Source organism: Chionomys nivalis, chromosome 17 (genome assembly GCF_950005125.1).
Source record: "Chionomys nivalis chromosome 17, mChiNiv1.1, whole genome shotgun sequence".
Classification (NCBI taxonomy): Eukaryota; Metazoa; Chordata; class Mammalia; order Rodentia; family Cricetidae; genus Chionomys; species Chionomys nivalis.
This window is the reverse complement of record NC_080102.1, coordinates 58,457,509-58,469,984: the sequence shown is the minus strand read 5'-3', so window position 1 is coordinate 58,469,984 and position 12,476 is coordinate 58,457,509. Positions and strand designations below refer to the sequence as shown.

General features: G+C 50.4%; 2 protein-coding genes across 3 annotated transcripts in view; one reads left to right on the top strand and one right to left on the bottom strand.

The window, feature by feature from the left end:
* Nucleotides 1-2,051: 2,051 nt before the first annotated feature.
* On the top strand, nt 2,052-2,924 carry Tmdd1 (transmembrane and death domain 1). The gene has a single exon (XM_057791325.1). The coding sequence runs from the start codon at nt 2,052-2,054 to the stop codon at nt 2,922-2,924; it is 873 nt and encodes a 290-aa protein (XP_057647308.1).
* Nucleotides 2,925-3,359: 435 nt separating this feature from the next.
* Nucleotides 3,360-12,476, bottom strand: part of Scn8a (sodium voltage-gated channel alpha subunit 8) — a 174,117-nt gene continuing 165,000 nt past the window's right edge. For both annotated transcript variants that reach the window (XM_057791984.1, XM_057791983.1), the window contains exon 27: nt 3,360-9,476. In XM_057791984.1, coding sequence (XP_057647967.1) covers nt 8,329-9,476 — 1,148 coding nt within the window. In that variant the 3' untranslated portion in view covers nt 3,360-8,328. The remainder of the gene's footprint in view (nt 9,477-12,476) is intronic.

The window sequence follows — 12,476 nt, the reverse complement described above, 5'->3', positions numbered from 1 at the left end:
TTCCATCTGGCTCTGGATGTTGATGTGAGAAGCAGTGACGCGTGGGCGTGTTTGTTGAATGAATGCTTGAACAAAAGGGGGTGTGAAGAGGAAGGGGGCCTCGAGCATGACAGCAGCCCTGCGTGAGCAACTGAGAGTCATGCTTGTCTTCCGCGGGGAGAAGGCCAGGTGCGGAGACACCTGGAGCTCGGTGCTTCAGACCCCATAAGCCCATGTCCATTTCCTCACTGTCTTTCAGTCCCGACGATCTTCAACAGCTCATGATACCCCGAGAGATGGAGAAATTAGGGATACTGTGGAGCTCTGGAGAGCCTGGGGCCCACTACTATCTCAGGGCTTTGACGGCCACAAGCCAAGGGGAACAGCATGCTGGGCTCCCTTTTAGGGCTCACTATAGGCTCACAGGAGGCAAAGCCAGGAGCAACCTCCAGAGAAACAAATTGGGTATTTCCAGGATTCAGAGTCCTTGGAGGTCCAGATATGATCTGCAGTTTATCATGTACCTATTGTATGACAAAATGTGGGGATGCTGACTAAAACAATCGTCCCAAACTGCCAAGGACCCCCCCACCCAGAACCCATGGTAGGACAGTCCTCCAAACAGACCATATAAATATATAAGGGCTGGGTGGATCGTAAGGGTCTCCTCACAGCTGGCACAACTGTTTGACTTTGATGCAATCACTGGGGACTTCTATTGAGTAGACCCTGGTATTTCTAGAAGAGTATGCCAATGAAGAACACACAGGGTTTCTCTCAAGAATGCCCAAGAGGAACCAGGCATTGGTGGTGCACGCGGATCTCTGTGAGTTCAAGACCAGCCCGGTCTACAGAGTTCCAGGGCTACACAGAGAAACCCTATCTTGAAAAAAAAAAAAATGCCCAAGAGGGCTGGGGAGATGGCTCCGTTGGCAGGGTGCTGCCATGCAGGTGTGGAGACCAAGTCTGGAGCCTGTAGCCCTGGGTTGCCATGGCAGCGCACCTGTAATTACAGCCTTTGGAAGGCAAAAGTAGGGGCTCCCTCAGTAAGATGTGAACTCTGGGTTCAACTGCGAGACGCTGACTTGGTGAATAAGGCAGAGAATGGTGGAGCCTATCAGACTCAGGCCTATACCAGTATACACACAGGTGCTCCACATCACACACACACACACACACAAAGTACCCCCGAGTGGCAAGTCAGGAACCTTCACAGGTGGGAGAGGTAAAGGTCAGCAAAATATGGAGGCTGGAGAGAGCATTGTTGACATCGTGCATGTTTGTTACAAGAGCATGAAATGGGGGCAGCAGTAGGGGGACCTGAAGTGGTGGGAGTCAGGCAGGCCCCTAAGCTACCCTGAAGTAGCCTCCGTATGTGGGTGGATAGGGGACTGGTTCACAAGAATTCCCGCTGGGTCAACAGACCTCTGCTGGACACTTGGTCTCCTGGATGAGGCAGTGCAAAGGTGTAGCTGCAGTGCTGGGCATGATGGTGGGTGCGGGTTTCTTAGAGGGGCTATGATGTGTGTGAGCGGTGTGTGTGGCTTCCTGAAGGCATGGGATAGCAGGGTCCACCATGGAGGCCAAACTGCCAGACTGGAGGTTATATTCAAGCCATCTTGGGAAAAGATGTGTTAGGTAAGTGAGGGTCCAGTGTGTCGGGATAGAAGAACCGGGGGTTTGCCCTATTCTGAGAAGATGAGGGTTTAGACTAGCAGACGCGAGAGCATGCTGAGAGAATCTGGGCCTTGAATGGAGAGCAGCATCCAGAGCTTCTGATAGAAGTCAAAGGACAGTCAATGAATGAGAAGATGGGAAATGGGAGGTGGGTTTAGATTAGGCGTTTGAATATAAGGCCTGGACTGCCACCCAATACCCGCCTTCAGCGGGGGCTGCTGAAGACCTTCCCCTAGACTCTGGGCATTCAGATCTGTACGCACCCCCCCCCCCCACCTCCGCGCGAGCTCGCGGTAGCTAACTCCTCTCTAGCAGCAGTGTTCCGTGTTCCACGAATGTCCCTCGCCACAATGCCTGGCCTTACGGCATTCGGAGCCCCTCCCTCAGGCCCTGCCATGGCGTGGGCGCTGGTTCTGGCGCTCTGCAACCGGGCGCTGGCCCCCGTGGGCGCGCTGGACGCCATGGGCCCTCACGCAGCAGTCCGCCTGTCGGAGCTGCTGACCCCGGAGGAGTGCGGCCACTTCCGATCGCTCCTCGAGGCGCCCGAGCCCGACGTGGACGCCGAGTTGGCCCGGCTATCTGAGGACTGGCTGGCGCGGCCCGAGCCGTCCACCCCTTCTCCCGGAGCGCAGGATATCGTGGGGCAACGGCGGCGGGCGGCAGCCACGCAGCCGTCGGAGGGACAGGAGGGCGTGCCAGCCGGGGCCAGGGAGGTGTCCGACGGTTGCCGCCAGGCGCTGGCGTCCTGGTTGGCCGCCGAAGCCCCGGTTCTGTCGTGGGACCGCGTCGCCCGGGCGCTACGGCGCAGCGGCCGCCCCGATGTGGCGCGGGAGCTGGCCAAAAACCTCCATCAGCAGGCGACATTGCAGCTGCGCAGGTCAGGCGCGAACTACGTGCAGCCGCCCGTAGCCCCCGCCCCGGCCCCGGCCCCGGCCCCGCGCGCCCGCCGCTCCGGGGTCCCGGCGCCCTCCTGGGACGATTTAGAGCTGATCGTGGAGCGCCTGCCGCAGCCTCCGTACACGCGAAGCCCAGCAGCCTGGATCGGGCCGCTGGTGCTCGGCCTCCTCGTCGGCTTCGTGGGAGCGCTGGGCACTGGGGCGCTGATAACCGTGCTCACGCTGTGGATCACAGGCGGCGACGGCGATCCCGCCCCGCGCGCTTCCTCTGGGCCCATGCCGTCCCCAGCGCCATGCCGCTGGGATGCAGAGCCACTCCTGCCCCGAACCTGGGCGCCCCAGGAACCGTCCCCCCACGGCCCGCTGCTGTGAACAGCGAACAGAGCGCCCCATCACTATAAAGTTTCCAAAGGCGGTAGAGGGCGCAGTCTGTGACTGGTTGGATGGAAATGGTTGGCGCCGGGTCCAGGCATCCCCAGGGGTCCCCAGCGTTGGCCAGCGTCCGCCGGCCGAGCCACGCTTTTGGATATACTCTTGTTGGATATACTCTTGTATCCATTCCACGCCGGGAAGCTGCTCACCATTCATTCCTTAAGGGCAGCAGCCGCACTCTTGACCTCGGAGCTGCCTGGAGCATGCAGCACTCAATCCTTTGGGCAAGGCCTCCTGAGGACACAGTGGGAACAACCCTGGCACTTTCCCACACCACCAAGGGATGAGCCAAGATTGGAGAATCTGTAGCCAGGCAGGCCCAGGGGAAGGGGCTTGGGGCAAAAGCCACGACAGAAGGACAGGCCAGTCCAAGAGGAGAGTTGAAAACAAGATTGACGTAACCCTTTATTGCAAATTCTAAAGTAAAAAGATGTACAGTACAAAGTAAAATTGAAAATTCAGACTATAAACTTCCCATCCACTTACACATTCTCATTTCTCAAGCATTTCTGCCATTTCCGCATAAACAGAACAAGGAAAGAGTTGAGGGGGTACGGTGGGAGATACAGCAAGGGAAAGAAAGAAGAATCACAAACCCCAGAAGCAAGTGCAAGGAAAGACATTTCTCGACCTGCTGTCCTGGTGATGAGAAGCGGGGGAGTGGAGCAGTGCAGTTTAAAATGGCTCTCAGAATAGCAGCGTTTATGGGACTAGTTCATCTTCCTCAAGTCCAAATATGCTTTGCCCTTCCCTGGCGCCTTGGTCTCTGTAGCTCAGAACGCTTTACAAAACATCTAGTTAAAGCCTCACAACACCCCTGTGAGGTAGGTCAGTATTATTACCCCCATTTTACAGATGGGGAAACTGAGGCACAGAGAGGTTAAGTGACTTGCCCAAGGCCACACAGCGAGCCAGTGGTCAAGTTAGGGATGGAACACAGTTCTGTCCCTCTTCTGGAACCACTGGACCACGCTCCCCTTTACCTATGTACATTCTTCACACGCACACGCGCGCGCACACACACACATACACACACACACACACACACACACACCACATGTGCACACCTGCCCACTTCGCCCCACTTAGCCTCTATATACAGCAAACAGCAGTGGGGGCAAGGGCAGGGGCGCCTCAGGAGTGTTTTAATGGAGGAAGCCTTGAGAGGCGGATCCAAGCAGCACTAGCCTGGTGCAAGCTTTGGCCTCACACCCAGATTCCTCTTCTCCCGAAGCCCCCCCTCCCCGATTGACTGGTGGCAGCTGATTCTCTAGGGGGTGGGGAGTACCTGAAAAATGAACGAAGCTTTTTGCAAAACTTTGGGCAACATCTGAGAAAAGAAAGAGGCATCGTTACAGAAGATGCCCAGGACTCAAGTCACCAAGTCCTTACCCTCCATAGAGGGACAAAGATGGGGATTGACCTACCAGCCATCTCTCTCCACTCAGCGTCTAGAGTGGACTAGAGTGGGCACTTCAAGATCCTCCTGAGTGTTCCTAGACCAGAAGACACGGCCTGGAGAGGGTGTCCCCGAGGGGTCAGCCCAGTCTGCTGGTCTGATTGCGGGAGCGGATGGAGGCGGGCCCAGCACTAGCTCTTGGAGTAGGAGCCCCTGGGCAGCGCGCTTGCACTAGCTTGGGGGTGGGGCTAGTTTTGGGGGGTGGGGCTAGTTTTTCCTTAGATCATCTCGGTGAACAAGGCAGAAGTAAGGCCAGTCCAGCTGGGTTGACTGAGGTCATCTCTGGGGTCTGCTGGGTGATACAGCTGAGGGAGGGTTCAGCCTAAGGAGTGCCACATGCAGTCGGCAGCAGGGACCTGGGGATCAGGACCTGGCTTTTCTGCGCAGTCTCTACTTAGGGCATCGGGAGGTGCTGGCTCTTCTTTCTCTAAATGCTCCAGGGTCCCCAGTTCCTAGACCCTTCCAGAACTCAAAAATGGGCAAGTTGAACAGCAGCCGTGGAGACAGGCTCCCCTTGTGTGGTGAGAAGGATCACTTTTATTGTTTCCTTTTGGTGTATAGTAATTGACTTTTTAAAATCATGTCTCATTTAGCTCAGCGTTGGCCTCCATGGATTCACTAACAACACTCTATTGGTCTCTGACAGGCGACAAGGGCTGTGGAGATAACGTGAAAGAAGCCCTCTGGGCACTGTAGCTCCAGGGGCCCTGCTCGAGAGCTTGTTTCTCTCTGCCCACAGCTTCAGATGCCCAAGGGCCTCGCGTCCAGAGGGTGAGAGCAGGCCATGTGGACTCGGGAAGGTTCCCTGCTCTCAGCCTCTGCTGAGTCCCAGTCTCCTCACCCTAAGCCACAGGAAGTTAAGGAAGAGGGGGAGTGTTTCACACAGCCAGCAGTCATGGTGGCTGCTGCTCACGGGCTTTGGCTCTGCGTTTAAATGAACAGCATCACATGACTTTTTGCTTTTTGTCCTTTTTTATTTTTAAAGGAGATTGTGGAATATAAATACTGCACCAAGGACCCGGCTACAAAAAAATAAATATTTATATTATATTTATATATCTATATATATATGTGCAGTGGTACTGGCTGCTGCTGCTGCTGCTCTTTGATTGATGGGCTTCATGGATATTTGGCAAAGCGTTGCCACTTGCTCACTCTGTGAGGACACGAAACAAAAAAGAGACCAACCAAAAACTGCCATAGCCATTCTTTAGGTTCAATGCCTGTTGACTGCGGTGAGAACTGCTGGTGATGGTGGCCTACGGAACAGAAGTCAGAAGTGTGGAGCGGGTTGGACAGAGAGCCAGGGAGGGAAGGGGAGGGGGGGCAGCAGGTGAGGGCTAATCAGTGGGTGGGAGTGGCTTCTTCCCTGAAGCTCTTGCTAGCTCTCTGAGGGGTCAGGAGCAGGGGAGGACGGTCATATCTAGGCTCTAGCAGCTTATCGACAGTACTAGCATGGCGCTTGGTGTTCCTAGCAGGATCAAATAGCTATTGCCCATCTCAAGATCTAAGAACAATGATTAAGTTTAGCCAAATCTTGCATAGAAGTGGTTAGAATTTATTGCACATTGGAACAAAAATATATTTTTGTTGTTTTGGAAAAGACCATTAGCAATAAAAAATTTTTTGTCTGTCTGTCTGGTTGGGGTGTACATTGGCTGACAGCATCTAGTTCTAAGAAGAAAGAAAGTATAAAAATAAAAATAAACATGACAATGGCATAAGCCAGAAGCCATTTCCTATTTAATAAGTTAGTAATTTGTATTTACAAAAGGCATGCCAATAAAATAAAATTATATATTACAGTATTTATAATTCTCTTAAAAAGAATAACCACACGTCAGCTTCTGTTTTGTGCTGTGTACGACGTCACCTGTACGTGGCTCTCTAGATTCGCCCTAGCGGCAGCGGCACGGATACACTGCCAGGCTGCTCTCAGCACGCTCAGGACAGCTGGACAGTGTCTACCGGTCCAACAAGAGAGAAAGCTCTGCTCACTGACTGCCTGTGGTTTGTTCTATGGGAACTAGTCGAGTGGACTGTGAGATTACATCCAAAGTGCTGCTACTGCGAGGCAGATTGGTCTAGAGTGTCTAGTGTGCACTGCTTACTTCCTTATACCCTATGCTCAGGAAGGATGGCGTGCACTTGGTTCGGAGAGACTTTCTGACGCTCAAGTGTGGCATCCTGGCTTTGGACCCCTGTGGTCAGGTGAGATGCCCCTGGACTAACAGCTGCCTTCCGCAAAGCAGGAGATGGGATGGAAGATGTGGTGCTTCCTCAGAAGCCATCTCCCGATGACAGTGGGCAGGCCACTAAGCAGACAGCAAGGTGGACAGAAAGGAAATGCCAGGGAAGCCGCAACACCTGGAAGAATTACTACGGAGTCTCTTTCTCACAAAAGCCAGCGCAGTAACAAGACTAAGTGGGCTCAGCCCAGAGCTGGCTCCATCTCTACCTCAGGTCCTGCTATTATTCTAAAGATCAAAAATGGAAGAGCTCATAGCCATACCCCAAGCAACGCTGCTGCCTTTACCCAGCCCTGGACAGCTGGGAAGAAGGGAAGTCCCACTGGCTGAAGGAATGTGATGGAGGCAGGAAGAACCAGCAGATGGGAACATGTGGTAATCCCTCTGCAGGTCTAGAGTTCCTGAACCCCTTCCCACATCTACCTGAGCCTGAGAAAAGCCATAATGTAGACAGACATGACACCGAATGACGTGAGCACCCCATGATCCCCCAAAGGCCTCCTAGAGATAACATGCTACTATGAATAGCACTTTTACCTCTCCCCAAGTGTCAGTTCCCCAGGATGAAGGCTAAACAATCATTATAATATTGCAAGATACAAATGAACTCTTTTTCTATTTTTTTTTTTTTTTTTTTTTTTTTTTAGCCCTAGGATTTGGTTTTACAGTGACATTAATAGTACAAGCCATTTGGGGCCAGAGTCTCCCCATGTTCTGGACAGAGCAGCATTAGATAGTTTACCTTGCAAAATGTGCAACAATGGCTGTATGTTGAGATGTCTGTTAAACATGTACACACAACGGATCCATCTGCTTGTTGGGTTGGATTGGTTCTGGTGGTGGTGGTCAATTGGTTAGTTATGTTTCCCTACCCAGAGGTATGAAAGACTTCTAAGAACTCAGAAAGACTTGCAGCCGGTATGGAACTCTTACCATTTCCCCAAATACAGTGAACGGTGCAGGGCTGGGTCCTGTCCAAAGGCCGAGCCAATGCAGGGGTGTGTATGGATCTCATGCATGACTTCTGATCACGGCATGCCATCATGCAAATCATTTCTACGCATTGAACGAGCACAATGTTTGGAATTGGCCTGAGCAAGTCCTCCTCAGCCTGAAAAACCCTGATTGTTTCCCCCACCCATCTCCAAACCACGTGACGCCCATGTGGAGAAGATGCTGTTTATGTCAAAGAAATAGACAATTAGTGACATTGGCTGAATGTGTGTGTGTGTGTGTTTCTTTTTGCTGCTTAGCTTAACTAATGTAAGAATGCAAAATTTGTTTGCATGAACAAACTTTTAAAATGATGCTTTCTGCTTCTGAGAATTAACAAATGAAAAAATAAAATCCATTTGGCTGCCCGGCAATCTGCTGGTCCCGGCAGCCGCCTCTGTTTTGTATCCTGTTAGTGTAGTCCTAAGTTGCATTGACTGAGTGTGGAACATGCAGTAACCACCTGTCCAAGCAATAGAAAATCTTGAGTCCAGGGAGCAGGGTCCCACGTAAGCAGACTGTTTGGTCTAGGTCTTCCGGCACAGGTCTCCACAGCTGCTCTGTATCCGTGAGATCAGGAAGTTCACAAACAAGCTGTCACTTGCCTGGGTTAGGCCAGTGTAAGCTCCCTTCCCGTTATCCTCTAACACTTGGACTCTCTGACCTCTTTTTGCCTCTTGGCTCTTTCCCTTCTTCCTTCCTCTGCCCGCTGCTGCTTCTCCTTGTCAGGTTTTGTTACACTGTCATAAGAGGGGAGCGAGGCCGTGGACGGGGTGCTTTCCTTTTTCTCCCGGTGTGTGCCTCCGTTCTCCAGCTTACTGGAGGTAATCTTTCTGCAGATGAAGCCCCGCCTAGCCAAATGTCCCCTGTAGGCACGCTGCAGGACCACCGCGGACACCTCTTCCTGCTTGCGCCGCAGAGTGGTTGTGATAGGCTCATAGGACACTTTGGAAGGATTGGATGCCACAAACCGCTCCTCCATCTGCTGCCGCAGGATGTCCAGCTCCCCGCTGTCTCCCAGGACTCTCTTGGTGAAGGCGAAAAGGATGTCCAAACAGTGGATGCGATCCCCGCTTACCATGGGCAGGTCCATGGCGATGAGCTCGATGGTGTTGGGCTTGGGCACTCGGAGAGGATGCTCCAGGGCATCTGCAAAGTCTGCCAGTTTACAGTACTCGATGAACTGGGTGGCATCAGGGTCAAACTTCTCCCAGATCTCATAGAAAGTCTCAAAGTCATCCTCACTCAGCGGATCGGCACTCTCTTCTGTGGCCACACTGAAGTTCTCCAAGATGATGGCAATGTACATGTTCACCACGATCAGGAAGGAGATGATGATGTAGCTGACAAAGAAGAAGATGCCCACTGAGGGGTTCCCGCAGTCCCCTTTGAAGCCACTTCCTGGGTGTTCCTTGTCTAGGCTGCAGTCAGGGGGGCGGTTTAGGATTGGCAGCAGCAGGCCGTCCCAACCGGCCGAGGTTGTGATCTGAAACAGGCAGATCATGCTGTTGCCGAATGTCTCGAAGTTGAACATGTCATCGATGCCAGCCTCGTGTTTCACATATGCGAAATTGGACATCCCAAAGATGGAGAAAATGAACATAACGAGGAAGAGCAGAAGGCCAATGTTGAACAGGGCAGGCAATGACATCATTAAGGCAAAGAGCAGGGTACGAATCCCTTTGGCACCTTTGATCAGACGCAAGATGCGCCCAATGCGGGCCAATCGGATGACTCGGAACAGGGTTGGGGAAACAAAGTATTTCTCAATGATATCAGCCAGGAACATTCCTAAAGGAGGAACAGAGGGCATGATTACTGCGGTCAGAATCACCCTTCCCTCCTCTTACCTGGTATTAGAAGCGCAAAAGTTCAAAGGGCATGTAGAAGGAGTGCCTTTTACTCGAGCTGAGCCCTCATATTAAGATAACTGCACATTCTAAACACACAGAAAAGCAGAGAATGTGTGCGCAGTTAGTAAATTTAACAGCAGCAGCACTTAACCCTGAAGCACCTAGCCGCCTCAATGGCTCTGGAGTTTTAACAATTTACTATGTGTGAATTCATAAATAACAAAGTGTCCTCTATGTTTAGGAAAGGATACAGGACTCTCTTTCAATTTATGTATTCAAGATTTTATTTTTTTTTGTCTGTAAGACTGGTTCTTCAGAAAAAAGTGACTTCCCATTATCCCTTCTCGCAAGTAACAAAGTGGGTCTTTGTTTTCCTATGGGAGGGTTGTTTATTCAGTGTGTCCACACAGCTTTTCACATGCTCTCCACAGGGCCATCAGGTTCTAAACTACAAACAGGGAACAACAGACTTCCCTTTGATTTTCATGTCCTGATTATTCTGCCAATGTTACACATCTTCAGTGTATCTTATTCTTGGTTTGTTTCTCATCCCCCATCTCCTCACAAGCGAGCTAGCCTCAGAGATTAAGGAGCCGTCCACACTGGCCTTCTACTTGGTGCTCTGAGATTCTGAGCTGAAAGATATAAACAGAAATCCGTTTCGAAGCAGGGAAACTGCCAGCAGGAGTTGACTGCACGCCTGTGTGGACCTGTCTCAAGCAGATCACGTTTTCAAACTGAAGAGCAACAGGAGGAGGAGGTGGAAGGGCCAGCGGCGAGAGCTGGAGGAAGCGGGGCTGCTAGCTACAGGCACTCTCTGTGCTCAGGAGACAAGATGAGCATCCACGCACACCAGCTTCTAACCAGCTGTGAGATCTCTAAGTATTGTGACCAGCCGAAGAAACTCAAGAAGCTCTCACTTGAAGGTTTTAAGCCAGGAAAAAGAGACTGAAGATGTGGTGCAGTGGTTAAGAGCCCTTGTTGTTCATGCAGAAGATACAGGTTCAATTTCCAGCACCCATATGGTGGCTTACAACCATCTATAAGTTTAGTTCCAGGATATCCAATATTATATTCTGGCCTCCAGGGTTTTGCATGCATGTGGTGCACACCCATACATACACACAAAATACCCACCACAAAATAATAAAATAAAAATTGGGGCTGAGAGAGATGGTTCATGGGTTAAGAGTACCCACTGCTCTTCCAGAAGGCCACAGTCCAATTCCCAGCCCCCAGCCTCCGGGGATACTAGTCAAACGTGGTGCGCATGTATACATGCAGACAAAACACATAAAGTAAAAATTAAAAAGAAAAAGAAAAAAACAGCCAGAAAGAATCTCGCCCTGCCAGGAGAGCCAAAACAATCTTATACAATAAAGGATCGTCTGGAGGCATTACCATCCCTGACTTCAAACTCTATTACAGAGCTACAGTATTGAAAACAGCTTGGCATTGGCATAAAAACAGAGAAGTCGACCAATGGAATCGAATAGAAGACCCTGACTTTAGCCCACAAACCTACGAACACCTGATTTTCAATAAAGGAGCTAAAAGTATACAATGGAAAAAAGAGAGCATCTTCAATAAATTGTGCTGGCAAAACTGGATGTCAATCTGTAGAAGAATGAAAATAGATCCATATCCATCACCATGCACAAAACTCAAGTCCAAATGGATTAAAGACCTCAATATCAGTCCAAACACACTGAATCTGATAGAAGAGAAAGTGGGAAGTACTCTACAACACATGGGCACAGGAGAACACTTCCTACGTATAACCCCAGCAGCACAGACATTAAGGGCAACATTGAATAAATGGGACCTCCTGAGACTGAGAAGCTTCTGTAAAGCAAAGGACACTGTCACTAAGACAGAAAGGCAACCCACTGACTGGGAGAAGATCTTCACCAACCCCGCAACTGACAAAGGTCTGATCTCCAAAATATATAAAGAACTTAAGAAACTAGACCGTAAAATCTTAATCAATCCAATTATAAAATGGGGCACTGAGTTGAACAGAGAATTCTCAACAGAAGAAGTTCAAATGACCAAAAGACACTTAAGATCATGCTCAACTTCCTTAGTGATCAGGGAAATGCAAATCAAGACAACATTAAGATACCATCTTACACCTGTCAGAATGACTAAAATAAAAAACACCAATGATAGCCTCTGCTGGAGAGGTTGTGGAGAAAGGGGTACACTCATCCATTGCTGGTGGGAATGCAAACTTGTGCAACCACTTTGGAAAGCAGTGTGGCGGTTTCTCAGGAAAGTCGGGATCAACCTACCCCTGGACCCAGCAATACCACTCTTGGGAATATACCCAAGAGATGCCCTATCATACAACAAAAGTATATGCTCAAGTATGTTCATAGCAGCATTGTTTGTAATAGCCAGAACCTGGAAACAACCGAGATGCCCTTCAATGGAAGAATGGATGAAGAAAGTATGGAATATATACAATATTAGAGTACTACTCAGCAGTAAAAAACAATGACTTCTTGAATTTTGCATACAAATGAACGGAAATTGAAAACACTATCCTGAGTGAGTTAAGCCAGACCCAAAAAGAGGAACATGGGATGTACTCACTCATATTTGGTTTCTAGCCATAAATAAAGGACATTGAGACTATAATTCGTGATCCTAGAGAAGCTAAATAAGAAGGTGAACCCAAAGAAAAACATATAAGCATCCTCCTGAATATTAACCTTCATCAGGCGATGAAAGAAGACAGAGACAGAGACCAACATTGGAGCACGGGACTGAAGTCTCACGATCCAAAGGAGGAGCAGAAGGAGAGAGAGCACGAGCAAGGAACTCAGGACCGCGAGGGGTGCACCCACACACTGAGACAATGGGGATGTTCTATCGGGAACTCACCAAGGCCAGCTGGCCGGGGTCTGAAAAAGCATGGGACAAAACCGGACTC